The sequence below is a fragment of the Diadema setosum genome, chromosome 11 (assembly GCF_964275005.1).
Source record: "Diadema setosum chromosome 11, eeDiaSeto1, whole genome shotgun sequence".
NCBI lineage: Eukaryota > Metazoa > Echinodermata > Echinoidea > Diadematoida > Diadematidae > Diadema > Diadema setosum.
The window spans coordinates 15,613,365-15,637,040 of NC_092695.1; the positions used below are offsets into that span (position 1 = coordinate 15,613,365).

Below are 23,676 nucleotides of genomic sequence, written 5' to 3' on the forward strand. Positions count from 1 at the left end.
GGCGCTCTTAACTAAGGCATATGAATTTGTATAGATGCGTTGGGTAGCACATTGTGCAAAATGAAACACTTGAAATTCACGTTTGCTTTCAAATACATTTACGTTATCAAGGTTTGATTACAAAATTTCATGACAGCCATAACTTACTCGCTTCCTTAAGGTTTTAAGACCGTCAGTATAGAAATGAAAATATATGAAAGTCATTATAGGTGATCCACTAATTACGACGTGGTTGTGTAGGCTTAATTAAAAAGAGGTAATTTGGGAACTTTCCAAAAATGGATTATAGTAGCTGTACTCAGTTGCCGTAATAACTGTTATTCGCATCGTAGAGGACCAAGTGTCAGGTAGCCTGTTTCACGTTTTCCTCCTGTGTCCCCCAACCGAACGTCAGTTACTGGAAGATGTTCTTTTTCCGTGATCACACCAGAGTCGGACACAAACTTCTTTTGGTTGGCGTCACAGTTGCAGAAGCCGTCACCCTGGCAAGTGCCCGAAACGCCACAGGCGCACATGCCGCTGTTGATGGGCGCTCCTGCCCAGCTCTCGATAATGTTTCCGTTGATATCTGTCCAAAAGCCGTAGGTGCCACCTTCTCGCGATCGAGTCATGAGAACCGCTCCTCGGCAGCGATACTCGAGAGTCTGCGAGCACGCCCGAGATATCGAGGTCAGGGCCCGAAGCTGTTTCACAGTGGCATTGTAGACAGGACCGAGACTAAATTCGCCAGGACCCTCGAATCCGATCACTTTCTTAACTCTCATTTCGGAATGATTTACTACGGTAAATATCTTAGAAGTTCCCTCTGGACGGGTCTCCATTTCACACACAACATCAAATGGTTTTCCTCTGCCAAGTGGGTCTATGGCATATACGGATTTCCTCGGTGACCACATTCCGCGATTGAAAATATCATTACATGTTGCTGCATACGGCGGTGATGTTGGTGGAGGCGGTGGGGTTGGTCTCGTCGTTGGCTCCGTGGTTGTCATTGTTGTCGGTCTCGTCGTTGGTGCTGTGGTCGGGCGCGTGGTCAGTCGCATTGTTGGTCTCGTAGTGGATTTCGTAGTCGGCCTCGTGGTGGGTCTTGTAGTTGGTCGCGTTCTGACGGGTGGTCGAGTGGCCCTTGGTCTCTTCGGCTTTCTTCGAGGAGGAACTGGACGCGGTGTGACACGAACGGGAGGTGGGCGTTCTTGCGGAGGTTCCCGGGGCCGTTGCTCCTGGCGTTCCTGGGCGCGCTGTTCTTGGCGTCCCTGTGGACGTTGCTCTGGGCGTTCCTGTGGGCGTTGTTCTGGACGTTCTTGTGGGCCCTGCTCGGGGCGTTCCTGTGGGCGTTGTTGTGGATTGCCCCCTTGATTTAATGGCTTCTTTCTCTGTCGTTTGGGTTTGTTCTCCGTATTAGTGCCTGATCTATCTTCTCCTGGCTCACTTCTGTCTGGTGTACGCTGATTTTGTGTACTTGGAATAGGTCTACTTTGATTTGGTCGCGGCCTTCGTCGAGGTGGAAGAAGAGTTGGCTCAATGCCGGGTTCTATAGGTGTCAATGTTGGTTCGATCCCAGGTTCTACTTGTGTCTTGGCGGACTCAGTGGCAGCCACGATATCCCCCTCCACGGGATCCTCCTTGAGGGTGCCACCAATCGCCTCCAAAACCTGATTCATCCGATTTTCTAAGGCAGCCAAACGTTCGAACACAGTAGTCAACTGTCGCTCCTGAGAGAAGTAGAAATAATCGAACGTTTCGTACAAGACTTGGTTCTGCATATCAGCTATATCTTGGACTGTATAAGCCCGAAGCTGGGCATCTGTCTCCTTTGCGTAGAAAATGGTCCACAAAAGGAAGAAGCAAACAATGAAGCGTGCCATGATGTATGACTTCAGACGTGAGTCTCAAAACTCTTGATCCTTTACTATAATACCATTCTTTTAAAGCAGTGAGACGTTAATCAACAAGAAAGATGTATGATGATTTGGTGTAGATGGCCTTGAAATTTCCAGGTCTTCTCGCTATGATGTTGTTAGAATTTAGGGAGCAACCTGCAATTGTAAGGCGATACACCGATCATTGTCGTCCCTCTACTCGACATTTCAGTCACGACGCCAAAGTCAAGAATTCGCTGTCACTTAAAACTGAGCGCGACGACTCGAAGCAGACGATACAACACTCAGGTGACATCATGCTTCAAAACCCGAGGGATACTGCGGAAATTGGTACTGTCTGAGCCAATCACGAGGACTGTATGAAAATGCTTCCGCTCCGTCATACGTCCGTCACTCCCATTGGTTGAAATTAATAACTCTTGTTCAGAGTGCAAATATAACGCATGGTTATCATGTCATATCTCTTGGCATTTTATCAATCGAATTACCCTTGTAAGTCTCAGAACTTTCTTACTCATCGCCGGTCCCATCATCTGCTTGGAATATCAATGATTTGATCCGCGATTTATGGGAGAAATCGGTACCTATGTTTACTTACTGTACAATACAATGATAGAGCACATGTTGGCAATTTGTAGATAATCTGGTTAGGATCAGAAAGGTAGTTGAAAGATAAGAAAAAGAATGAGTGAAAAGCCAGATGTTTTGAAGTCCAGACAGCACATAATTATTACTCGACACTCCGATATGAATTACATGTACGCAAGTATAATTCAGGTGATAATGAGTGCATACAGGAATTCGACAATAAATTTGCACCAGACTTACTCCCAGATGACCGATAATTTATATTGCTGAAGCCGAAATATTACAAGAAGTAATATTAAAGGAAAAATTGCACATTTTTAATCCTCAGTGTCAAAATCAGAGATGCATATTGATCTAATACTGGAACATGGCAGAACTTCGAAAAGCCCCCATATAAGGTCTGCGAGCCCATGGTTGATATCTGTTCAACAAGATTAACAATGGTCACTTTATTAATCAATGAGCCTTATTTAGATGAATGATAATGCAGTTTGCTGTTTAATGGAACAATGATGTCAAATTAATGCATTAGTGAGACCAAAAAGATGACACAATAAAAATTGTCAAATTTCACCGCAGTAGGACAAATGGCACAGAATGCATGAAATTATAACATTTTGAAATGTTTGTGAAGCCTGCTTATGTGTTTCAAAGGAGTTGTTATATATTTCTATATCTGATGTCCTGAGCCCCGCTACATAAAACTGTTATAACTTAACATATTTTGATGGTAATTCTGCGATCAATTGTAACTATATAGAAGCACTATTCCATAGCAAATCAAAGCCAAGAAACCCCTGATGGTTGCCACTGCATGCAGCGTTACCATTAATTGGAAAGTTTCCATAGTTTTATGCAACGGAGAACTCCATTCAAGTCTTTGCATGTACGGTTAGAAAGAAATTATCTAAAGGGCAGGACAGCGAAATTTCATTATAAATTTCATTGCAATCAGTAAGGAATGGGATGATAACAATTCGTGTAAATTCTGCCATTTATATATATATATATATATATATATATATATATATATATACACACACACACAGAAAATAAACAAAGGAAAAACTGACCAAAAACAAATGATGAATGGTGAAAGCTTTGAGCAAAGAGATCCCGATGGAAACCCATTTTCTTTGCTCAAAGTTTTCACCATATATACCTGTATATTAATAGTTGTACAGTAGTCGAGAAGCATGTGAAGTAAATTCTGCCTCACCGATTATTGCCTTCGTTCTCCAATGTTAACACATTTGAAATAATCTCAGTAATTGATCTTGAACTTTTCTCGCTAGCCTTATCATTGTACGTTATATTGACTGTTGCCCTTTTTGTTTACTAAGCAATGATATGCATTGTTAACAAATGACTTCATTTATGCACCCCTCTCCAGGGGTGAATGTGAAGGCTGAAACACTTACGGGAAAAATGCCAAAAATTGGCATCACGCCGTGTCCAATGAAAAAAAAAAATGTGTCGTTTTAAGTTGATAGAAACCCCTTAAAATGCTGACCTCTAGAAAAGACCAGTGCCCGTATGCAAATGAAAGTAACCCTAATTGTTGCAATTACACTGGCCTGTGTTCAAAGGTAAACAATCACTGAAATGACTTGTGGAAAATGGCTTGTGTTTAAAGGTGAACGATCACGAAAATGACTTGCAAGTCGCATCATCTAATTGCATATGTCAGCTCTGTATGTGGTTGTGAAATAACAACATAATTGTCTCAAAAAAGTATGTGAAACTTCCACCCTTCTGTTTAGCCAACTTGAGTTCGGAGTGGCATTGTACTTTAAAGGTAGCACTTTAAAGGTATGTAGTTGCCTAACCGCTGTGATGGATGTAGGGGTGCCGGATGTAATGGACTCTAATCAATAGCTAATGTCAGAGTTGATTTTCCTATGTTGTATCGCTCGCATAATTATCGAGTCAAGGAGTTGACGAAATTGCGGCAATCTTGCGTATTTGAAATCTGAATAAATCGGTCAGATGAATATGGACTTTACCATATTCTGTATAGCTACGTCTGCATTGTGTGCTGTTGAAACATTCTTGCAGTAGCCTGTTGAAAACTAAAGCCTGAGAAAGGGACGTAGTACAACTTGTGTAATTATGTAGTATTTTCACATGACGCAGAACTGTGCTTTGTCATGAATCTATCAGTCAACCATCTGCGTTATAATGGGCTGATAATATCTATGGAGAAAATTGTACACTTTTCAATTCACAGCAGTCATGCAAATTTTCATATTCTTCGTTTGTAACATCAGTGTTGACTGGATGAATTTATTCAAGTTGTGTGCTGACTCTATAAGGTAATTCGCACTTTTGGGCAAGCTGTGACAGATTTAATGAAAGAAATTCCATCTCTGTTGGTTCACGTTTAGCTTGCGAGAAAAGTACATTCCACTCGTCGAAATCACTTTTGGGAATAAGAGATGATTATCAGCTTGTAAAATTATTATTTTTTATTCATGTAGAAGGCGAGAGAGAGAGAGAGAGAAGGAAGAACATTCAAAATTGGAAAAGCAAAGCAGAGAAATAATTGGCAAGTGGTAGTAAAGGAGTGGGGAGATTGAAAATAAGGAGAGCGGGACAAGGGGATGAAGGGGGGGGGGGGAGGTTGGGTTACAGGAAGGAAATTGAACTCTTGTGTCTTCTAATCTTGGCTCTCCACTCCAGTACAATTACTTTGCTTAACGATTTCTTTTCTCTACTCACTGTAGGCGTGGTTGTTATTGAACATACTCATTAAAATCAGTTCACAAATACCATACATTCCATTAAATTCAATGAGATTCAGTAAATAAACGAACGGAAAAATATGAGAGAAAAAAAAACCAAAAACCCGCAGTCATCACGGTAGAGCAAAATCACACACCAACCAGGGGATTGCCTGTAAGCCTATACGGTTGGCAGAATAAATATACAATGTTTCTATTTTGTGGGGATACTGTGTAGACACAGCAGGTCAAGTAAAACGCAAATGTTGGTCATATTCCAGAGACACTCTCTGTAACGATACGTATTTCCACCGGAACGGAGGCAGTCATCCTGTGGCCTTTGCTTGTTGAGTGCCATGTGGAAGTGATCCTTTAATGTTTCGTTACCATTTTCTGGCCCATCCCCCCCCCCCCCGACAGTTTAAGTTACACATTCCGAAAACATAAATCATTATGAATTCCACTGTTAATATGGCACTGAGAAAGCACAGGGGGAAAATCTAAATGATGATGACATATTACCAAATTTGAGTTTATTAGACATGAAAATATAACGTCGTTCCTTACGCCCAACACCTTGTTTCCAGTGTAAGTGGTCTTTATCATCACGACACATATTAGCTGTAGATATCCTTCATGCACCATCTTTTTGTTTTTGAAGACATGAAAAGTTAATTATTTTGATTTCAAAGCTTCGCTACCCATATCAGATAGCTTATGTACGAGCTTGAGTCAGGCATTTGACACAGGATTTGCCCTCATACGATTCAGAAAATATACATCATAAGTAAGAATTTCTTTAATTACACTGTACTATAATGTGATCTTCTTGTCAGCAAGTTAATTTTGATGTACAATATCAAGATAAGATTCAGTTGTTTTCTAAGGATGTGAAAGCAAACTTTGATGATGTTACTCAGCAAGCACGGAGCTCTAAAAATGAATGTAGAGCCATCCAAGAAAGTTCAATGTTCTTTCCCAAAATGGCCCACGTCTCGTAATGTTCAGCTTCCCCAAGCCTGTGTCCTCAAGACTAAATTCTTTTAGACAGGATGAACGTAATACCACGTTTCGTCGAGACACCACGGGGAAATGAAGATCTTTGGCACTTCTCCCGGTTGACTAGCAACCGCTCCTAACTAGGTTCGCTTTTGACTCTGTTATTTGTGTTTGTTGCGTCTCATCCGTTACCATGGCAGTCGAACTTTTCGTTGCATGATAGGGAGAGGTGCGGTCTTTTTCTTTTCATTCCAGAAATATGATGAAAATAAGGCGAACCCAGAACGTCGGCCAAAGTCCTATAATTACCTGCTAGATATGATTGTGTGTGAACGGAGAGGAGTTCACAGCTCAACTTGTCAAATGTACCCAACATGGACCAGACGTGTGAAGGTGTAGATGTAATATAAGTTTATCATTAGAAATAGATTGACAAACAAACAAACAAACAAGCAAAGATAGGCATACTTGAGATGATGCCAAACAAGGCATTCTTCTTGCTGTAAGTTCAATACAGTTCATTTAATGGTAACAGGTGCAAAGAAAAACAAACACATTTGTTTGTACAAAAAAAAAAAGCAACAGCAACGAAGTCAGGATGACACTTCACAATATCGGCCTGCCTTAATTGTCAAACCTTGCTTTGCAATGGTCTTTCTAGTAGAAATTAAATCTAAATATATCACTTGAAAATTGCTTACCTAAAAGAATGAATAAACATCACAGTCAAACACTGACGAGTTCGTATTCTGTGATATTTAAATGATACATCCACATAATTGGGATACAATTCTCGTTTTTATTTTGTTTGTCTTTTTTTTTTTTGTCGTGTTCATGCTAATATTTGTTTGCGTTACTTTGTATATTTCTGCTTTCACCGTGGATACGTTTTTGCTGTTTGATATAGATATGTTTATGAATATTATTCGGGGCCTCTTGGAATACAACTGCTCATTGGTGAATGGGCTACCCTGTCAAACGAATGAAAATAAAGAGATAAATAAACAAGCAAATAAATAAACAAAATGATAGATAACATACTTCATTATATTCTTGTGATAGTTGACATAATGCATTTATACCCGTGATTGTTCTGTAGTTGGACACCAGTCTCTATATGGACTGGGCATTTTAGAATTCGGTTATCTGACTTGGCCTTTCTGTGCTTCTAGTCATCTGGCTTACAGTAATAGGCCTACAGCCCTTCAGGCTGATGTTTTCATGTGCAAGTGATCGTCGGAACAGAGAAGAGCACACGTACAGTTAACAGCGGCAACCCATTCGGCGAGCATACTGCAATTCCAATTCCTGGTCATGTTGATGTTTATCTTCCATTATGTGTTTATATTTATTTTGGGCCGGCCATCTTTTCAAGCAATGCTTACAATGGCGGCCCTCTGCAAAATCGCTTCTTAACTACAATTGTTATTGTAATCCCTGCTGCATAGACATGCATACTGTATATTATATCATTAATTTCCTTTTATATCGTTGTTTATGCAAGTCAAACGACTCTGTTTTAAATTTACTTTGTATGTTTCCCACATGTTCATGATTATGTAACTTATATGTATATTGATTTGCAGAAAATAAAGTATCTATCAAATAAAATAATCTTGAGATCTCCTAGAAAGTACGCCTCAAATTTTCATTGAAAATCGTGCAGAGGAGCTCTGAATGTATCAAAAGCTGCTTTGTCGCATGAATGACGCGATACTATATTTTAGTTTGTTTACTAAACCAGCAGAACCTATAGGTAGCATCTAAAGAAAACAATTTGTAAAGAGCGGCGTTTATCGACAAATTGATCTTAGTGATGACCAGATCCCAATAACAACAGTCATGTCAGGAATCAGGTTAGATTGACATCGGCTAAGCTGCGGATCGAAGACTTGTACAATCATCACGCAAGGATAATCTCCGCGAATAACACCGTGCCGACTGGCCGGGTGTGTACCTTAGGGAGAGTGCTCGTCAATCATCCGATAACTCAAGTGACTTCCTCTTCCCACACCCATCTCCTGAGCCCTGTTTTAGAAGGGAGTATTCTCCGGAAGATGATCGTTGGAAAGAATTGTTCTCCATTTGTGGCTGTTTACAGTCATGTGACTCACGTTGCTAGGAAACCATAAACAACCATGCATCTCATACACCATCAAGCTGGTTGTACGACTTACAGACAATAACAAATCAGATAACATATTTTGGATTCATGATTTGCGCAGATCAAAAATCACCTTCATGCTATAACTTCCTTATTTTGTCGTACCTCAGGGTAGTCTGGCCCAAGTCAAAAACCTGCTATGCAATAACAACGTCTTACTCTCCCTCCTTAAGATTTTTACTTTAAAAATATCACAGACATCCACTCTCACCCAACAAGACAATCCGATAAATTTCGTGATCCCAAAACTGCAATAACTCTTAAATCCATAATATAAGACAAAGTGGACCAGACGTGTGGAACTCATCACCTGCTGCAATTAGAATGGTCTCTGTATTCATATTTGAAAACTGTATAAACGTGTTTCTTTGTCCATGTAAATGTTTTGACAGCTTTGGTGTATAGGCTGCATGTGTACCGGACGCGAAGCTCCAAACAAGTTCTTTACACTCTGCAAAAATGTGTGACCTGTCAATGTGCAATGTGTACTGAATGCACAAAATATGTGAAACCCGTCCTGACCTGACGTTTTGTTGAGAGCAATGAAAAACAAGTTTGAGTCAATGATACGGATGCGATAGATTAGTTGTATTTCCTGCTGTACGCTTTCCTTTCTTTTTTTTTTTCTCTCGAACCCCAAACATTTTTTTTTTTTCAAATCTGCAAGAATATAGAGCTTTGTTTAAGCTGTAGCCCTTCTATTCTTTGATACTATAATATATCGCTTCGGCTTATTTCGACTTATTGACGAAAGAGTAGTATCAAATGCGATCAAACGATTTTAATCTTTATGTGTATGGGATGATGATAAAGAAATCAGTAAATCAAAACCAATTAAATATCAAATAAGTCCTCTTTATATTCCTAGATGATTCTTATTATGATTAATTTCTATTTCTTATGAACCAAATTATCTTATATTACTTGCGATTATTTTCTTTAAATGGAAATAGATAAATGGAATGAAATTAATTAGTCATAATATAAATTGCAATGACTTCCAGAAACATAACATTGTTAGTAAACCTAAAAAACTGAAACGTCCAAAAACAAACATGATTTAAAAAAGACATCAATAATTGAGCATTTAAGAAGATGAAAAGTTATAAGGTGATACACACAATATTTTAATGGAGAACATTTTCATATTACATACTTCATTATCTATAGTATTCCCATATTATATGTGTAATGTTGATACAGATATCAATAAATCAAATCAAATCAGAATATTTGTAAGACCTCTTTAACTTCTAGGGTGATTTCGATAAGGTTGTATTTCCATATACTTTAAAAACCAGATATGGCATCCAATCCTAACTTTATAAAATTTCTAAGAATGATGCCATCTTAAAATACAAAGATGAATATGATTTCAACAAACCACAACAAGAACAACAATGGAGCAAATAGAAAATAACTATACTTGCTGAAACGCGCAATATTTCCATTGGAAACCTTTCGTTTTGCATTATATGTCTCCAGTATATGTCACTGCATCATCCATTTTCCCTCCAGCTTTCCAAACCTTAATAAAACCCACACACGATATGTTTTATGGAGAAGGTTTGGTCTGAGTCTAGTGCAGGATGTCTTTAATGAGTCGTCTTCTCACTGCTAGACCAACCTCCTCCGTCTTGACAGTCCGAATTTCCGTTTCTCTGAATAACGTTTTGTCTCTGAGCTTAAACATAACCAGACATTTCATCTTGCATTTATTCTCACTCTGTCTCCACCTCACTTGCTTCCTTTTTCCTCTTTCTTCTGGTTTCCCCTTTGTCATCCCGTTGCAAATTTACGTCACCGTTTTCTTCTAGCGCATTTGTACAGGTATAGTGGGATTTTCGCCAGATCCAGAAACGATCTAGACCCTGAGCAATCGTGTGTGTTCTGCGCATGATCACATCTTGCCAGTTCTACTTCATCTCAGTCTGTCCCCTCACACTTTTTCCCTCCCTAACACAAACACACACACACACACGCACACGCACACACTTCTTTCTCTCCTCTTTACCATGTATTTCACACAGTGACAGCAAAAACATCGTCATTTATATTGATTGTTGTTCGGGTATGTATTCCATCTACACACGCATTTTAAACGTGAGTTCCCTGTCATACATGACAGACGACTTTGTAATTAGAAAAAAAGAAGTGAGTGAGAAGGAAACTCTAAATCGCATGATCAAAGTGAAATAATGCCACCTCCCCCCGCAAAAACAAACAAACAAACAAACAGTCAGTGAAATCGGACAAACATTAACCAGACAATGACTTTCAATGATAAATAGTACTCGACACATTCGTCTTTTTCTCGTTTTTTTTTTAATGCCGTAATTTAGGTACTGTTGCATATTTTTCTTTATTTCTGCGAAAAATGATTATGTTACCGTCTCAGAATATGTGTTTATTTTCTTCAGCATTCCTGTAAAGTTATGTCAGACTGATTATACTATTAAAGATGCATTGCCTCATCTTAGCACAAGATGAGCCCAAATTAACGTTAATTTGGTCTCATTTTGCTCTAAGATGAAGTGGTAGTATCAAACAAGCAATGTTTGTTTTATGATATCAAGACGACTATGTCGAATCGAAAAGTGAGATGAATCATTCATAAACTACGAAGCTCTCTCCATACTGGCTCGAGTTGTTGTTCCATCAATGTTGATTTTTTTTTCAGGAATTTGGGTCAATTTACTTGCGATTTCATTTCCCCCCGTAACACATCAATGGGAACATGATAGTGAACAAAACGGGTAAGGAAGAAAATGTCTTCATTCTAAAGGATGTTATGAGTTGTAATGGAACAAAGTGTAGAAATGTACAATTGAGTTCGCATTTTACCATTTGCCATGTTTTCACCCACTTTGTACCATGTTACACTTGTTCATCCTTGTAAGATCTATTTCCTCTTATAGGGACCTATTTGGTGATTGTACTCACCAACGCTCATAGACAGACGAGGTCTTCAGGGTTGCGATGCCATTGTCACAGTCTTCAACTTGAGACTTTACTTGGTGCGAATTATTCTTAGCATGTTTGTCTAATCATTTTATGTGATTCTTTAATCAGTGGTGCAAGACACATGTCGTTATAGTCAATTACGCCCCAGGTATGGTGTAATTGATTTTAGTTCCCTGCCACCTTGGCAACAACATGGTAGCGACACTTCATCGTGACACCCTGAGGGAGTATTCGTGGTATATCACACCTACAAACAACTTCTTATTGAGGTATTCCTCTGCAATGTGTCTTCATGAATTTCCGCAATTTCTGTCTGTTAGATCACGCCAAATGTTCCCAAATGCCTAGACCTTTTCTTCTTTCCCTCGAGACACATTATGGCACACTGCCCGCTACAGACACTGCACGCAGAGACACACTTCTCGCTATGACACGGGAAGTTGGTTGTGGATGTATACGCTCGCTGTCTCTCCAAAAAAAAAAAAAAATGCGCTGATGTAATTCGTTTAATAAACGGATATGTTTGAGGTGTATTTTTCATCTGTTTCTAAGTATTGAGGATGTGCATAGAATTTATTGCTTTCCACATGTAACCTTGTAGGAAATGATATGTATAGAAATATTCAAAATCACATCTTCTAGGTGAAGAGGAAGTTAGTGAATGGGATGATACGTTGTTAGATTATTGTGTCTTGCTTGAGGTGAAATATCTAATGAAATTTCAGACTTTTGTTTCATGTTCAAGTTCAAGTTCAAATTTATTTCCGTTCTTCCACAGTAACATAATATACATCTCACTTTCTTAAGTGACAGAAATAATGCATGTGAATTGAAGAGAATAAACAACAATAATTCAAACCTGCTGAAGTAATCAAAGTGAAATATCAATATGCACTGTGCAGTGCTGTGTGAAAAACGGAGGGACCCATGCACTGAAAAGACAATGCTTGTACAGTGAGGGCTCCTCTTAGAAAAAAAAGGTCGATAAAAAAATATGATTGAAACAGCTGCAACAGCAACGAAACAAGGTTGACAGAACACTAAGAGACAGACGGACAAACAGATACACACAAAAACAGCAACAAACAAAAACCAAACATGAAACAAGACTGTTGGACAGCAATAAGACTATACTTATAAGGAAAAGATAGGTTGACTTGACGACATGATAGAAAGTAAGACCAGCATATGTATTATCAACGAGATAACAAAATAGACAGGAATATACAACAGAGACAACGATCCTCGAAGGTTAGACGAAGTTAAAGAAAAGAAAAACACTTCAAATTCTCCCTTGAATCAAATGTGGATTGCATAATATAATATGTCTCGGAAACAAACCTTTCAAATGCAAATTATAGCTTCGATTTAAGGAAACTCTAATAATAACCTTAATTGTATAATCAGGCAATATTAGCGATAATAAAAGCACCAATGTAGATTTTACAAGCGTGTAACAAAATAAGGCTATAAACTAATCCGATTCTGGGGAGTCGTCATTATAGGATTGTAATAGTCTCCTTAAAATTAACATAATAGAATGAGCAGATATTATGGCATGAATCAAGGGATTCCAGTAATTGTTGGACCAGAAGGCCTAATAAATGAATGTGTTCTTAGCTGAAATCATGTAGATACGTTTCTCCTATACTGGTGAATAGACATAAAGAAAGCAAGATAGCTAAGTACTAGGGGCACCCGATTCTCTCTCGAATTAACTTAATCTCTAGCAGGGCAATCAGGCATCCAAAATGAATGAAAAGGGTCCAGTGCACTGTCCTGGGGTTATGGGCATCCAGGAACACAGTTTACAAGTCTTACGTCGCTACTTCTCAATCAAAATAATATTCATGCTAGTTTAGCTGGAAGGGGGCTTAGAATGTACAGACGTGCACGTAGCCATATTTCAACCTAACAGTTTCTTAGGTGTACGGCTGTTAAGTTTTCTCGTCTTTCTTGCCCATGATTTTATTCTGTCTGTCATATCATGAGATCAATTTAGTAGACATAGTTGGTGGGTCACACAATCGAGGTACATTATGTGATAATCGAATTTGCATATTACACACTGCGTGGTATAGTGCTTGTGAGACGCAGCGTGGCCTCCAAGCCTACCACGCCGACATACCATTGGTGCAGCGCCAAGTCAACAGTCCATTTAAAGGAGAGTGTACTGCCAAAATTAAGAAAATGTAAATTGAAATTGTTTAAGTCTTATTCACTTCTTCATGTCGTTTCTGCAAAATAATGTTTGCCTTATAAACTATATGAATTCACTCGTACAAATGTTGTGTACTTTACTTTATTTTCAAATTTCATTTTATTTCACAGGCTAAAAAGAATATAATACACGTTTACAAAACAAACAGAAGAAGAGAAAAAATATATGCATACCTAGCACGTGAGGGATCAGAAAAGAAATCAGGCATCCAAAAAGAAGCCTTTGTGACTTGTACCTCTTTATTTCTTTGCTTGCATACAGCCTACTCTGTACTATGTATCACCTTCGTTGAAAATAATTGAATTGAATTGAAAGTTAAGTAAATGATCTTAGGTGTTGACAGTAGGAATGTGTTTGAAATGTGTTTATTTGAAACGACCGACGATTGTTTTGTGGTAGATTCTAAATGGACTTCCTGTTTCTAATTCGATAAATGAATAGATAAATATATACAGAAATTAATAAATCAGTTAGTGCATGAATATATATCTTTATTACATAAATATATTTGATTCATTTGAGTTCGTTTGTTTCATTTCAACGAAAATGTACTAGCAATCAAACATCTGAATACATCTAAAGATAAAAACATACAACAATGCAATGAAGGAAAATACTAAAAAAAGACTCAATAACATTTCATGCGCTTTCTCTTCAGTTGTATATAGGGCTCACACCCATAAATATTTCCCCATTGGGATGTGTGGTAAAAATCAAATTTCAAAAAATTCTGTAAAATAGCTGGGAGAAATGAGGTGTTTCAGCTTCGCTAACCTGGATAAGTTAGATATACCCTTTCATCCATCAAATTTTCAGGGTGGATTCTTCAGTCCAAATTCTGTCCAGGGGTCCGCAAAGCCAGACTACGAGTTCTTGTCACTCAAAAAATCACCCATTTTCGGTACACGTACCCAATGAAATGTGGTCCCCTCAAATTCCATCAGAAAAGCTTTCATCTTCCAACCAAAATGCAATTTGTAGAGGAAGTCATACTCAATAACTACAGCTATTCAGTTTTTTGCCAAACTACATCATTGATTTTTAATTAATTTTTTTCTTTATTTATTTTGGTATCTTTGGTACGAATTTGTGAAGGGGTCTGGGACATTCCATTGTATTTACGGGTGTGAGCCCTATAGTGGAGGTCATATTTTTCATTTGACTTTTAAACATCATAAATGTGTTTTTGATGATATTTGCCCCTACATCATATGGGAAATTACACATTCAAGGGTATAAAAAGCTTCTCAAAGGGACACTTTTTGCCCTTTGAGGTTTTTTCAAAAAATAAAAATGTAGTGTTGATCAGTTCTTCATAAGATGAATGCCTAGATGCAGGCAGTAATCTTTGATTATGGGGGCGTCATCATCACATTATTGCCTACAAAATACTTGAAAAGACTTTGTTTTGTCAAACAGACTAACTTTATGAATTATGAGCTGTTTCAGTGGTAGCCAAACAAAGAAATACATGAAAATAACACAGTCATTCAAAGTTGTGTGATACTGATGACTGCTATGTACAAAGATCTAGTACCACAACAACATAATAAGAAAACAAATTTCAGCCAAACAGAGTTGGGGGGGGGGGGGTGAGGGGTGGGGGGGGGGGTAGGAAGGAGAAGGGGGAGGGAGGAAGAGATCTGACACAACAGATCAACATAAACCAGCAGAGTTTGTATGGGATGAATACTTCCCAATTGCGTGCATTGCATACATCCTCAGTAGGGCTCACACCCATAAATATTTCCCCATAGGGATGTGTGTTAAAAATCAAATTTCAAAAAATTCTGTAAAATAGCTGGGAGAAATGAAGTGTTTCAGCTTCACTAACCTGGATAAGTTAGATATACCCTTTCATCCATCAAATTTTCAGGGTGGATTCTTCAGTCCAAATTCTGTCCAGGGGTCCGCAAAGCCAGACTACGAGTTCTTGTCACTCAAAAAATCACCCATTTTCCGTACACGTACCCAATGAAATATAGTCCCCTCAAATTCCACCAGAAAAGCTTTCATCTTCCAACCAAAATGCAATTTGTAGAGGAATTCATACTCAATATCTACACCTATTCAGTTTTTTGCCAAACTACATCATTGATTTTTAATTAATTTTTTTCTTCATTTATTTTGGTATCTTTGATACGAATTTGTGAAGGGGTCTGGGACATTCCATTGTATTTACGGGTGTGAGCCCTATATGCATGCCCAAGAGAGTATGGATAATGGAATAGCGTCCTCAACGTTGACATGAAACCGCCTACAGCAGTACCTATGACGGACCAATTACGAAAAATAACATTGTATTTATCACTGTCATTTAATTTAATTTAATTATTTACAGTTTCCATAATTTCAGTCCGTGTGTTTTCATATCAATCCAGTCACAGATAAAGTGATTGTCATGATTATTAAGTTCGCACGTTAAAATGTAGTCGTAGGTAATCGATATAAGTTGTTTATCTCTTTCATTTTTTTTTTCACGCACACAAGAATAGAGAATCGAGTGAGCAATAAGCAGTAAATGTATTGAAGATTAATTATTAGAATGATACATAGTGCGTAAAATGTGTCTACAAACGCACATGTATATGTATACTGAAGTTGCAGATTTGATGAAAGTGGGGAGTTTGTTCTATTCCTTTGTTTCATTGTTCCTTTGCCGGTTTTATAAAACCTTTCACAACCAAGCACCAAGATACATTAACAATTGCCTGGAGTTGTATATTCCTCGTAAAAGGAATCTACATTCTACAAAGTACCGAACCCTTTTGTCTTCCCTGTCAAGCTCAAAATCGTACTCTCACTGTAACGGCAACAAACTCCGCACTTTTGTTAAATCTGCAAGTCAGTATACACTTCTAAGAAACTATTGAAATCTTTTCTTTTTCCTCAGTTGTAATGATTTATGCATCGCATTTGTTTTTGTACATTTTATTATTTCATTTTTGTAAGCGCGGTGATGTAGTTGTACTATGCAAATGCATGGTCATGATAATGATGATTGTAATAATAACAATAACGATAATAATAATAATAATAATAATAATAATAATAATAATAATAATAATAATAAATAATCATAATAATAACATCGCTGTTATTATGCACGTAGTTAGCCACTGTCACTGTCAAGAGGCCCTTACATTTCTGCGTGCGCCGTAGACGCTTTAGGACAGAGACAGCAGAAAACCTGTACCAACCAAATCCAACGTGGAAAAAAATGCCATTGAGGTAAACGAGACGGCGATATCTGATGAAATGCAAGTCTGTATATGTGTTGCGGAAGACAGCCACACACGGAGGACCAGTTAACTCGCAGTTTCTTAAATGACATCGTAACATTCCTAACATTTCTGGGTCTCATGTGTGTGTTCGTCCCTCGTTCTCGAGGATGACCAATGACATCAATTGGCTCGATGGGTTCGGAGGTGGCTGATGAGGCCAATCTGGGCAAGAAAGCCTCTCCCACAGGTAGGGCAGAAGGTATAATTACAAGGCCAATGCAGCTCTGCTCATAATAGTTTTAGCGAACGACTTGTGACATTTGTAACGAGCGAGACGGTGTTACGCGGAGGGTTAACACGCACTAATGAAGTGCGCAGATTCAGTGGGCAATGAAAGCTAGACAAATGCCCGAAGTGAAAAGCAGCCTGTGATCGATAACATTGACTTGACGTAGCGTATTGCACAGCGGGCATCTTTCTGGTTGTGTGAAGAGCATTACACTGGTGTAGAGTAGAATCAACTCAAGCTTTTACCCTTTTCAGCCAGCAACGAGCAGCATGATTCTAATTATCTATCCACTCTTAGATAGAGAAAAGAAAAGAGGTAACTATGGGTAAAATGTTTGGTTACAAATAGAAATCGATAGAGGTCCTTTCAAGTACAATAATTGCGAAATATACTAATAGCCGTGAGGTCATTGTTTGTTGTTGTATTCAATGTCCTCAAATGATAATTTTCTTTGTGTCGAAATCCGAAGAATGCATTTACATCACGCAAAAGAAAAACCACACACACACACAAAACAAAACAAACGAGAAAGCCCACCTGAGGATATTTTATAGGCCGGCCTCATCTCGCGTGTGCACCAGGGACTATGTCTACGCTGTCATCATAATCATAAGAAGTGGGTGTAGATGGGGCGGCTGTAATGATATAGAGGTACTAATGTTGTTGTGGCTGGGGTTTGGATTGGACTCAACATCAGGGAAAGAATGTTGATGGACAAAAAAAGTCGAAAATGCTAGTACGCCACTGAGAAGAAGGATGATGGTTTATTAGAAAATGCGTTGTTCTGATGTATACATCCAGACGTTTAACGCCGATGGTTTCCTTGGGGTGTAAGCCGTGAATACAATACAGGTACATGTATTATTCAAGTGTGGGCTGTGTCCAACTCATCTAGACACTAATGTATCATTCTATAACGTAACTTTTCTACAGTTCGAAGCCGGCCTGGCATGAGTCACTCCAAAATGATGAGAGTGTATCTCGATGCAATGTTCTAGAGAACAGAGCGATCCGGAACAAACACACGGTCGCACAGTTTGGTAGATGTGAAAATTGTGAAAATGTCTCGATTTCACATAGTAACTATGTGATATTGAGACAATTCACAGAATCCCTACAGCGTGACACACAGTGTGACTGGGTGTTTGTTCCATAAAGGAATGCTTGCCAGAAGAGAGCTTGACATCATTGGCCTTCCTGGCGCGAGCACACGGCTCACCGTTGGTGGCGCCCTTTCACTTCTTCTCACTGTCTTCTCACACTAAAGGGCTCACACCTGTAAATAAAATGGACTGTCCCAGACCCCTTCACAAATTCGTACCAAAGATACCAAAATAAATGAAGAAAAAAATTAATCAAAAATCAATGATGTAGTTTGGCAAAAAAAAAAAAAATGAATGGCTGTAGATATTGAGTATGAATTCCTCTACAAACTGCATTTTGGTTGGACGATGAAAGCTTTTCTGATGGAATTTGAGGGGACTATATTTCATTGGGTACGTGTACGGAAAATAGGTGATTTTTTGAGTGACAAGAACTCGTAGTCTGGCTTTGCGGACCCCTGGACAGGATTAGAGCAGAACAACCCACCCTGGAAATCTGATGGATGAAAGGTAATATCTCACTTATTCAGGTTAGTGAAGATCAAACACCTCATTTTACCCAGCTATTTTACAGAATTTTTTGAAATTTGAATTTTAACACACGTCTCTATGGGGAATTATTTACCCGTGTGAGCCCTATAGAGAATGCACGCAATACATGCAAGTCTATGGGAAGTATTCATCCCATACAAGCTCTGCTGTTTAATGATGATCTTGCATTGTGTCAGATCTCTCTTCCTCCCTCCCCCTTCTCCACCCTACTCCCCCCTCCCTCTACCTCTCTCCTCTACTCCCCCCCCCCAACTCTATCTTGCTACAATTTCTTTTTTTAATATTATGTTCTTGTGGTACTAGATCTTAGTAAATAGCAGTCATCAGTATCACACAACTTTGAATGACTTCTTGTATTGTGTCAGATCTCTTCCTCCCTCCCCTTTCTGCTCCCTACCCCCCCCCCCCTCTTTCTCTACCTCTCTCCTCTGCTCCTCCCCCCCCCACTCTCCCTTGCTACAATTTCTTTTCTTAATATTATGTTCTTGTGGTACTAGATCTTAGTAAATAGCAGTCATCAGTATCACAACTTTGAATGACTGTGTTAATCTTGTAGTGTGTATCTTGTATTGTGTCAGATCTCTTCCTCCCTCCCCTTCCCCTCCCTACCCCCCCCCTACCTCTCTCCCCCCTCCTCCCCTCCCCAACTCTGCCTTGCTACTATTTCTTTTCTTAATATTATCTTCTTGTCACTAGATCTTAGTACATAGCAGTCAGTCATCAGTATCACACAACTTTGAATGACTGTGTTATTTTAATGTATTTCTTTGTTTTGGCTACCACTGAAACAGCTCAAAATACATAAAGTTAGTCTGTTTGACAAAACAAAGTCTTATCAAGTACTTTGTAGGCTATAAGGTGATGATGACACCCCCACAATCAAGGATAACTGCCTGGATCTATGTATTGATCTTATGAAGAACTGATCAAAACTGCAAGATTTATTAAAAAAAAAAAACTCTAAAGAGCATGATTTTCTAAAAGTGTCCCTTTGAGAAGCTTTATCATCCTTGAAAGTGTAATTTCTCATATATAATGATGTAGGGGCAAATATCATAAAAAACACATTTATGATGTTTAAAAGTCAAATAAGAAATATGACCTCCACTATAGGGCTCACACCTGTAAATAAAATGGACTGTCCCAGACCCCTTCACAAATTCGTACCAAAGATACCAAAATATGAAGAAAAAAAAAATGAAGAAAAAAAATTAATTAAAAATCAATGATGTAGTTTGGCAAAAAACTGAATAGCTGTAGATATTGAGTATGAATTCCTCTACAAACTGCATTTTGGTTGGAAGATGAAAGCTTTTCTGATGGAATTTGAGGGGACTATATTTCATTGGGTACGTGTACGGCCCAAAATAGGTGATTTTTTGAGTGACAAGAACTCGTAGTCTGGCTTTGCGGACCCCTGGACAGGATTAGAGCAGAACAACCCACCCTGGAAATCTGATGGATGAAAGGTAATATCTCACTTATTCAGGTTAGTGAAGATCAAACACCTCATTTCTCCCAGCTATTTTACAGAATTTTTTGAAATTTGAATTTTAACACACGTCTCTATGGGGAATTATTTACCCGTGTGAGCCCTAAAGGGAAGGAAGGAAAAGGGGGAGGGAGGAAGAGATCTGACACAATAGATCAACATAAACCAGCAGAGTTTGTATGGGATGAATACTTCCCAATTGTGTGCATTGCATACATCCTCAATAGGGCTCACACCCATAAATATTTCCCCATAGGGATGTGTGTTAAAAATCAAATTTCAAAAAAATTCTGTAAAATAGCTGGGAGAAATGAGGTGTTTCATCTTCACTAACCTGAATAAGTGAGATATACCCTTTCATCCATCAGATTTCCAGGGTGGGTTCTTCTGCTTTAATTCTGTCCAAGGGTCCGCAAAGCCAGACTACGAGTTCTTGTCACTCAAAAAAATCACCTATTTTCCGTACACGTACCCAATGAAATATAGTCCCCTCAAAGTCCATCAGAGAAGCTTTCATCTTCCAACCAAAATGCAGTTTGTAGAGGAATTCATACTCAATGTCTACAGCTATTCAGTTTTTTGCCAAACTACAGCATTGATTTTTAATTAATTTTTTTCTTCATTTATTTTCGTATCTTTGGTACGAATTTGTGGAGGGGTCTGGGACAGTAAATTTTATTTACAGGTGTGAGCCCTATAGTGGAGGTCATATTTCTTATTTGACTTTTTAACATCATAAATGTGTTTTTGGTGATATTTGCCCCTACAGAGATTACACATTCAAGGCTTATAAAGCTTCTCAAAGGGGACACTTTTGAAAATCATGGCATTTGGGTTTTTTTTTTAAATAAATTCTTGCAGTGTTGATCAGTTCTTCATAAGATGAATACATAGATGCAGGCAGTTATCCTTGATTATGGGGGTGTCATCATGACCTTATTGCCTACAAAGTACTTGAAGAGACTTTGTTTTGTCAAACAGACTAACTTTATGTATTTTGAGCTGTTTCAGTGGTAGCCAAAACAAAGAAATACATTAAAATAACAGTCATTCCAAGTTGTGTGATACTGCTGACTGCTATGTACTAAGATCTAGTACCTGGTACCACAAGAACATAATAAGAAAACAAATTGTAGCAAGGCAGATACATATTATTTCCCCATAGGGATGTGTGTTAAAAATCAAATTTCAAAAAAATTCTGTAAAATAGCTGGGAGAAATGAGGTGTTTCATCTTCACTAACCTGAATAAGTGAGATATACCCTTTCATCCATCAGATTTCCAGGGTGGGTTCTTCTGCTTTAATTCTGTCCAAGGGTCCGCAAAGCCAGACTACGAGTTCTTGTCACTCAAAAAAATCACCTATTTTCCGTACACGTACCCAATGAAATATAGTCCCCTCAAAGTCCATCAGAGAAGCTTTCATCTTCCAACCAAAATGCAGTTTGTAGAGGAATTCATACTCAATGTCTACAGCTATTCAGTTTTTTGCCAAACTACAGCATCGATTTTTAATTAATTTTTTTCTTCATTTATTTTCGTATCTTTGGTACGAATTTGTGGAGGGGTCTGGGACAGTAAATTTTATTTACAGGTGTGAGCCCTATAGTGGAGGTCATATTTCTTATTTGACTTTTTAACATCATAAATGTGTTTTTGGTGATATTTGCCCCTACAGAGATTACACATTCAAGGCTTATAAAGCTTCTCAAAGGGGACACTTTTGAAAATCATGGCATTTGGGGTTTTTTTTAAATAAATTCTTGCAGTGTTGATCAGTTCTTCATAAGATGAATACATAGATGCAGGCAGTTATCCTTGATTATGGGGGTGTCATCATGACCTTATTGCCTACAAAGTACTTGAAGAGACTTTGTTTTGTCAAACAGACTAACTTTATGTATTTTGAGCTGTTTCAGTGGTAGCCAAAACAAAGAAATACATTAAAATAACAGTCATTCCAAGTTGTGTGATACTGCTGACTGCTATGTACTAAGATCTAGTACCTGGTACCACAAGAACATGATAAGAAAACAAATTGTAGCAAGGCAGAGTGGGGGGGGGGGGGGGGGGTAGAGGAGAGAGGTGGGGGGGGGGGTATGGAGGAGAAGGTGTGGGGGGAAGGGAGGGAGGAAGAGATCTGACACAATACAAGACCAACATACACCAGCAGAGCTTGTATGGGATGTATACTTCCCATAGACTTGTATGTATTGCGTGCATTCTCTATAGTGGAGGTCATATTTCTTATTTGACTTTTTAACATAATAAATGTGTTTTTGGTGATATTTGCCCCTACATCATATGAGAAATTACACATTCAAGGCTTATAAAGCTTCTCAAAGGGGACACTTTTGAAAATCATGGCCTTTGGGTTTTTTTTTTAAATAAATTCTTGCAGTGTTGATCAGTTCTTCATAAGATGAATACATAGATGCAGGCAGTTATCCTTGATTATGGGGGTGTCATCATGACCTTATTGCCTACAAAGTACTTGAAGAGACTTTGTTTTGTCAAACAGACTAACTTTATGTATTTTGAGCTGTTTCAGTGGTAGCCAAAACAAAGAAATACATTAAAATAACACAGTTATTCCAAGTTGTGTGATACTGCTGACTGCTATGTACTAAGATCTAGTACCTGGAAGGTACTAGATACTACTTTTTACCTCCCTGCGGGAGGTAAAATACTGGCTCATGCGCGCCGATGCGAGAGGCTCCTGTATAAACACGCACTTTATCTCCTGCATGAGCGCTTATTTCTCGTGTTTATACAGAAGTCAAAATACCGGCTCATGCGAGCCGATGCGAGCCGATGCGAGCGGACCTCAGCTGAACCGGACCTCTCGAATTTTGCGGTCAAGCATAGGTCACGTTCGCAGTGCAGTCTATTGCATGATGGGAAAAAATGAAAAAAAAAAAATCAAGATGGCGCCGGCAAAGTCATCAGGACCACCAAGCTTGAAGGTCATTCTTGTAACGTTCCTCTTGACAACCACCCGGCCAAATGATCAATTGAAATCCAGTTTTTCAGTAAGAAGGAGAAGACGTGGTTCGATCATGACAGATATTAAAATACACGCTTTCCGGTTACCTCTCGAATTTCGGTCGTCTGTATAAACACACAGCAAAATACGCGAGGCTCCTCTCGCATCGGCCACCTCAAAAGGTGGCGGACGGAACCTCTCGCATGAGCCTGCATTTGGCGGCGTATACCGGCATACGCCGTGTTTATACAGAGCAAAATTCGTGAGGTTCTCTCGCATGAGCCGGCATGAGCGCGTATTTTGCTTCTCTGTATAAACACGCTCATTGATACGAAGATTACCGAAGTTGAGCTGTCATCAAGAGTAAAGCGCGTAGGCGTTGCTAAGTAACGTTGCCTTCGTTGTCTTCTCTGCGCATCGCGCAGTCTGTAGTAATGCCAGGGTGCGTGCATATGTGCCTGTTATTATGACATCACAAAAGAAGTTTGCTA

The 23,676-nt window shown here is 38.7% G+C and overlaps 1 protein-coding gene across 1 annotated transcript; it reads right to left on the minus strand.

Annotated features, from left to right (window-relative positions):
• Positions 1-317: 317 nt before the first annotated feature.
• On the minus strand, positions 318-1,865 carry LOC140235310 (uncharacterized). Its single transcript, XM_072315336.1, has one exon. The coding sequence runs from the start codon at positions 1,863-1,865 to the stop codon at positions 318-320; it is 1,548 nt and encodes a 515-aa protein (XP_072171437.1).
• Positions 1,866-23,676: the final 21,811 nt, after the last annotated feature.

Bases quoted from the DNA above. Each gene is read 5' to 3' on its own strand.
- LOC140235310 (XM_072315336.1), bottom strand. From the start codon at position 1,865: ATGGCACGCTTCATTGTTTGCTTCTTCCTTTTGTGGACCATTTTCTAC.